Source organism: Ochotona princeps, chromosome 7 (assembly GCF_030435755.1).
Source record: "Ochotona princeps isolate mOchPri1 chromosome 7, mOchPri1.hap1, whole genome shotgun sequence".
Lineage (NCBI taxonomy): Eukaryota > Metazoa > Chordata > Mammalia > Lagomorpha > Ochotonidae > Ochotona > Ochotona princeps.
Window position 1 is genome coordinate 47,421,114 of NC_080838.1, and position 7,397 is coordinate 47,428,510.

General features: G+C 43.7%; 1 protein-coding gene across 1 annotated transcript; it reads left to right on the forward strand.

Moving 5' to 3' along the window:
* The first annotated feature begins 2,797 nt into the window (after window positions 1–2,797).
* DDIT4L (DNA damage inducible transcript 4 like) lies at window positions 2,798–5,322 on the forward strand. Its single transcript, XM_004594302.4, has 2 exons — window positions 2,798–3,027; window positions 4,729–5,322. Exons 1-2 carry the CDS (start codon window positions 2,937–2,939, stop codon window positions 5,217–5,219), a joined length of 582 nt encoding a protein of 193 aa, XP_004594359.1. The 5' UTR covers window positions 2,798–2,936; the 3' UTR covers window positions 5,220–5,322.
* The last annotated feature ends 2,075 nt before the right edge of the window (window positions 5,323–7,397 follow it).

Below are 7,397 nucleotides of genomic sequence, written 5' to 3' on the forward strand. Positions count from 1 at the left end.
AGATGAATAAGGAAATCATGACAACCAAAAGGCAAATACACTGTATTAATGGCTTTGCTTATAATTCTGATAATTTGCTAGAATGTATTGGAGTATGAATGAGGATAAAGTTATTTAACCAATTATATGTTCTACTTATATATACCATTCTTCCAGGAAGTGTGTGCACAGATTATTTTTATAATATCAGCTAAGGAGAGAATCTGAAACAGCAACAAACCTTGACTATTACACCTAATGAACAGCAGTACAGCAATGTGATAAACTGACTATACCCACTACACATTCAAAAATCAGACTTCTTTTCCCTAATTTTGTTCACTGCTTCACTGTTTTAAAATCAGCTTTGAGCAGCTCTGGAAAGATGCAAACAGGTAGTAGAATGTAATTATTTTTCAGTCTTTAAAAGGTAAAAGAGGAAAACATACCAACAGTAACAACAGAGTAGATTTTAAAAAGAACATAATCTCCGCTACTTATTCCAGTCCTGTATCAATTATTCCTTCTGTCTTATAATTCCTGGGAACAAGGCTCATTCAGCCAGAAAGCATGGTATTCAAAGTCTTGTACATAAGCAAATTGTTTCCTGCAGGAAAAATCTCAAAAGGCAAACAAAATTCCAGTTAGGTGAATCAAGAATAACTGTGACTTCCAAAAAAATTCTATAGCAGTACTGGCCCAGTAGGAATATTCAGTTCATGAATTATGCCTTAATTCCCTCAGGAAATCAGAGTGGATAATCTGTATTTCACTAGTTAGGTCCAGATCACTCATTATTTTAGTGCTAACCACTCACCTTGGAGGCAGGTAAGAGGCGCCTCCTTTCTGATGCTGCCCGGATACGGGCATGAGGGTGTAGGGCCTGCCCCAGGACAGACTGCCAGGCAGCTGGGGCGGACAAGCCTGTCCATTGGCCCTTAACACACTGACCGCCAAAACCACTTTTTCATTGGCTTACACGGACTTGTTTGTTTTCCACTTTTCTGTTACTGAAGTGGAAACGTGCTTTCATAGATCAGCCTATCAGCTTCTGCTTCCCAGACTGGCCTGACCTTCAGGCAGTACAGCTGCCTGAGTCGAGTTAAAAATGGACTGTCAAGCTGGCTTTAATTTCTGCCGCTCTGCCGTGAACATCCCCCCACGGATCTGTTTATCACACTCTCCTCAACCCTCCTGTTGTTTTTCTCACCCAGAGGTTGTAGCCTAGGACAGCTGAGCCTGCCTTTCAAGGCCCTCACCTGGCAATACTGACAGCTAACTCCGGAACCTCCATTCTGGAATCTCTTCTTCCAGTGTCCCAATCCTCCCTCCCCCGCCCCGCCCCCACCCACCCTCACAGGTCTTTGGAAGTGCGGGCACATCGGAGTCCTCTCCTCTGTTAAACCAAATCAGAGGGAAAAGAGTGCCTTGTAGCTTGGGAAAAGAAAAAGGAAAGAAGGTTTGGCTTCTTCTGGTTGTGCAAGCAGGTGGTCTTTTTCCAGAGTTCCTCTGTTTTTCTGTGGGCTCGCATGCAGGGATATGCGTGACGCCGCCACGGGAATTATCCCCGAAATGGATTTAAGACACTTTTCATCACCCCACCACCACCACCATCACCAATCCCCTCGCAGATGGCCAAGGCCGAAGTTCCTTCCAGCAAGACTTGCCAGGAACTTCTGCCTCAGGGGATGGCAATTGCTCCCACGGAGCTGGCGGGTGGAACTGGCGGCTCAAGTCCCACTAACGGTTTTGTTTAGTTTCTTGGCATAAATCCCTTGCATTCGAGCTTCCCGTGCTCAGGGGCAGGGCCTTAAGGTGAACTAAGTGCCAGACTCCAAAAGTTTCCCTCAAAGAAAATGCGTTTGTCACAGATGCTACAGCACTCGGCATGCAAGGGAGGCCAGCAGTGCTCGAGGTGCTTGGAACTCCCTCTAAAACCCTGCAGAGGCTTGGATGTGCAAAAGGAAAGGCAGAGCTCTGGATGCCTGAGAGAGGGGATACAGAAATCCAACCTGGGAGTTGGGGGTACGGATGGAAGTGGGGTTGCAGGCCAAATCACTGGAGGTGGAGCCAAGCCAAGGATTGAGGGTATAAAACTTCAGGTCTTGGTCCTACACACAAAAATATGAACCTGCAGTGAGCGTGCATTTTAGCAAGGACCGGGGTTCTAGGTTAGTGACACATGGGTGGTAGGGAGTCCGCCACCAGGAAGGACGGTCAGGACGCCTCTCATGGTTTCTCCCAAGCAAACGGCAGGTGTGCACTCAAACCCAGGATTATCCTCCGCTCCCAGGGGCCGGCCCAAGGACCCGGGAAGCGGCCAGGTTGAAATGTGACCGGATCCGGAGCGGCGGGGCGGAGCGCAGTCCGGGAGGGCGGCGCAGGTGGGCGGGTCTGGCCCCTGGGCAAGCAGCAGGACCTATAAAGTGTTTGCTGTCCCACCGGCGGCTCAGCTTGCTGGAGCCTGCGCGGACTGGGCAAGGCGCGAGCGGGCAGAGACTTTTTGCCCACCTGGATGCGTAGCGACTGCAGAGGAAAGGGCTCCTTGGGGCGTGCCTTCCTCTGTGAATCTCACAGCCTTTTGGGCGAGTGCATCGGCCCCCACGAACTCCCGCAGGTGAGCGATCCCCTGGCCTTTGGGGGTGGGATTGGGCGAGCATCCCAGCGGGGCAACTCGCCTACAAGTTTTGCTAACTTTTAAGTGACTCGCGGGTTATGTCTGGGCCGCTGCTGGCGTCCCGGCTCCCCGCAGCCTTGGAAAGAAACTGCTGCAGTCGATTGCTCCCCTTTGAAAAAAACTGTTCCCTGAAGGACAACAGGCGTTTTTAGCAACCTCTGCACGTCTGGCCTGATTTTGCAAATCGGTTCTTCTCGCCTCTTTTTCTTTTTTTTTTTTTTCCTCCCCCAGAGCCTTGGAAAGGCCGTTCCGTCCCGCGAGGGAAACAGAGCCGTTGACTATGGTTGCAACCGGCAGTTTGAACAGTAAGAACCCGGCCAGCATTTCAGAGTTGCTGGACTGTGGCTACCACCCAGGAAGCCTGCTGAGTGGTGAGTTCCTGGCTGCCACCCTTCTCCCTTCCAGCTGCTCCATGGTTCTGGTGTTGTGCGCTGCGACTTCACCTCCTTCCTCAAAGGAGAGGGTGCCCCCAAATATATTTGAAGTCCTTTGCAAACTTTGGAGCATCTTGTGCCCAGGACAGTGAGAAACATAAGTCCCTGAGGGCAGTACTAATCTAATCCGCTACTGATAGATGCATGGGGATGGAGCTCCTTGTCAACAGGGCTGTGAAGCTAAGTATACAAATTCTTTGAGTTTTAGCAAATGTATTCAACCATGTACCCAACATGAGAATCCCCTCCACCAAGATTCCTCTCTACTCTTTTGCCATGACTTTGTCACTATGAATGAGTTTTGCCTTGAGTTTTCTACACACAGAATCATACAATTTATGTTTTTGCTGCTGCCTAGTTTCACTCCTGCGGTCTTGAGTTGTTGAAATCTTTCCATGCTGTTCCATCAGTGTGTCTCTTTTTATTACCGAGTAGGATCTACTTGTGGGTATACTCATTTCTCCATTTTTAATGCTGGAAGAAAATTGTTCAATAGCAGTGGTGTTGGGTTACTTGTCGATTGCACATTTTGCTAGTAGTGTCTAACTTAACACACCAGGAGTTGTGTGAGCATAGGAGCCATGCCTACTTCATTTAGATAGTAAAGTGATAACTTGATTTCGCAAATCAAAACTCTAACATGCTCTCCCTTCCACGTAGAGAAACGTACTCAGCTCTTGTCATTTTGGAGTGTGCTTATTTTACCCAGATGTAAAAAGCAATGAACTAAGTGAGCACCTGCAGTGAGAAGGGAGCAAGTGAGGGTGAAGGAGGTTTGGGGCGGGCAGCCAGCAGGGGCATCTGCTGCACCCTGTTCCATTGATGTATGTGCTGTGACATCCTGCCAAGCTGTAGGATTAATTTGGGAGGTAGGTGACTACATGCAGAACTATCTCCTTTCCTTTGACCAAATCTAATTTTGTTTCTCTTGTCCATTTTGTTTTGCTTGGCTAAGAAAAGCTACACAGTCAGTTATAAATAACCTCAGGAACCTCAAAGGTCATCTCTGAGCAAACTTTAATAAAACGATGGGAGCTAAAATTGCAAGCCACTTCAATAAAGACTTTTAAAGAAAAACATAAATTTGATAAATCCTCCAGCTCAGGGTGGACTCAAGAACAGTAGCAGAAATTTTGCTTTATGATACATGTATACCTAGAGTTGGGGAAAAATTATCAAAATGGAAAATCCCCATTAAAAAGTTAGCACATATAAGAAGAAAATCACTTATAAGCTGGTATCATAATTTCCAATGCACAGTCTTTGAGATCACAAGTGGACACACATACACATATAAGACAAGTGTTTATGTCCTATCCACACTACATGTCAAAACCTTTATTTTGTAGATGAGTTTTCAGTCGCAAGAAGTTAAGTGATTGGCTGTATTAACTGAGTTATTTAATAGCAAAGTGAGATCAACAGACACTGGGAATACTGAGAAAATTCTTAGGAAACTGGAATGCACAGTAAGGTTTATTTGGTGTAGAAAACTTCTGAACCATATACAGCTGTCATCTTTTCTATGAACTTTATGAAGACTCTTCCTATTAGAAACAGGGTAAATAAAGCTAAATAGTGTAATTCTCTTGATATATTTTCATTACTGTTATTAATTGGAACTTTCTGTTTCTACAGATTTTGATTACTGGGATTATGTTGTTCCTGAACCCAATCTCAATGAGGTGGTATTTGAGGAGACTACCTGCCAGAATTTGGTTAAAATGCTGGAGAACTGTCTATCCAAATCAAAACAGACCAAACTCGGCTGCTCCAAGGTCCTTGTTCCTGAGAAACTGACCCAGAGGATCGCTCAGGATGTCCTGCGCCTCTCCTCCACAGAGCCCTGTGGCCTCCGAGGGTGTGTAATGCATGTGAACCTGGAAGTTGAAAGTGTGTGTAAGAAGTTGGATAGGATTGTGTGTGATTCTAGCGTGGTGCCTACGTTTGAGCTGACCCTTGTGTTTAAGCAGGAAAATTGCTCGTGGACTAGCTTTAGGGATTTTTTCTTCAGTAGAGGTCGCTTCTCATCTGGACTTAAGCGAACTTTGATCCTCAGCTCCGGATTTCGACTTGTTAAAAAAAAGCTTTACTCACTGATTGGAACGACAGTCATTGAAGAGTGCTAACGAGGATTGGTTTTTAAAGCTCTTTATGACTGGGTAATAAAACTATGCAGCTAAGTTAAGTCAAAACCCTTTGTAGCTTTCCCTGCCTGGCCTAAAAAAAAAAATAGTGGGCCATGCTCAATTTTTTTCTGTTTGTTTTTTTGTTTTTATTTTTCATATTTATAGCAATCCCAAGGAAAGGGATGATTTTTGTAACTTTTAAAAATGACTGAGGAAAAGCTATATTTTCTGAATAGATTCTATTTTTCTGGAATGGAGTGAGAGAGAGAGAAGCAATCCAATCCAGCTTTGTGTTGGAGTCCACCACCTTTTCCAGGTAGTCTTGCTGATAGACCATGGAAACCAAATTTGCCTTGTTTGACTTTCAGATTTTCTTTTTCCTCTGAGATGTCAAGTGATCCCATCAATCACAAAATCTTGCTAGATGATGCTTCACCCATTAGAATTGCCCAGAACCCATATGCTCATCATTTCCTGACAATTTTCTACTCAACTTTGAAGGATTCTTAGACAGGAGGGTAGAATTCAACAGGTGAGCTTAACGAATACATAAGCCTAGGTGAAAGTGGGTAAGAAATGCTACAGCAATTGCAACGCTGTTTCACTGGTGGTATCTTCTATGCCTCTGTTTTAAAGAGGCAACAAAAGCTGGAACTGCCATGTTGCTTCAATGACTTTGTGGTACATTATTAACTCGGATCCCTAGTCCTTGAGTATCGAATGTTGTCTTTAGAAAAATAGAGCATGTTGAATCCATTTGTTCGCATCTCATTGATCACTCTTCCATTGGTGAATGAGGAATGTCAACAAGGAAGAGAAATAAGCTCTCTGATCCAGTCCCTTTCTTGTTCATTGGCTAATGCAGTTTTGTTTCAATACTACATGTGCTTAATCTCAGATAAACCTTCCCTCCACATCAGGGTTATCTCATCTCTGGCCCTTTACTGAAAATTGAGGGGTTTTGTTTTGTTTTGTTTTGCAGTCCTCAAAAGATGTAGCTGCACACAACCACATTTAATGCTCAGCATGGAGTCATCACAAAGTCTGCTTTGGCCTCTTGTTGTTGTTTTTTTTTCTTTAATGGTACACAGTGGAGTGAAAATCATGGTCTGGATAATCAGTGCACATATCCAACTGTCTTCCACCATGGAAACCAGTTCCAAGGGAACTAAAGAGAGTTTCTGTGATCTCACTCCAAGTATCTAGAAGATTCTGCATTTCATTTCTATGTTAGTGACAAAAATTAGCCTCCACACGTCAGTGTTCTATTTAGCAAGGCCTTCACAAAGTCTTGTTATATGAGTGATGGCTAAGGAGCTGATTCAGGACTCCTGTCCAAACCATGAGTACCAGGTCACATGCTAGAGCGGTAAGGACAGATGGCGACATCCTGGTGTCACTCAAAAGGAGTGTGATCCTCTTACTGATCCTAGAAGTGACAAAATTAGTAAGTGTGCTAGCAAATTGAACTCTTCAGGGGCTTGGAAAGATACTCCAAAGCCAGTCTTCGTAGGACACTGCAAGGATTTTGCCTGTCACGTGCTGTTTAAGAGCTGAAAGATCACTGTGTTCCTTGTGGGTGTTTTCATGTCACCAGCACTGACTGCCAGCACAGCTTTTTGGGGCACAGCATATAACTAATGTCTTCTTTCCTCTAACATTTGTGTCTGACTCTCTTCCTGATTTTATATACTTATAAAATGGTGATGACTGGTGGAAGCCTTAAGTTAATATTCCTGTTAAAGGAAATTAAAGTTTGTCTATTTTTGACAATAAATCATTGCATATTTTTAAGATGCTTGTCATCTTCACTTTCTCTGAATGTATGCAATAGTCGTCCTAAAATATGTTATGACATTTTGAGGAAAATTACAAAACAAATACTCCCTTTAGACAAAGTCAGTTCACCACATTTTGATGTATACTTATTGCATGTACTCATCTGTTAATAAAGAATAGTTGACACCAGATTTTTTCACTATAGTAATACTTGTTATACAAAGGTGTTAATAATTTGAATTATTTTGGAAATCACTACTGAAAAAAAGAACCACAAAACTGATTAGGTAAAGCTTAATTCTACTGTGTTTCCAAGAGCTAAACAATTACCTGTATTAGTTCACGTAATAACTATGTGTCTTAAACTCCAAAGCATTGGGGTAGCATGACCTGGACTCC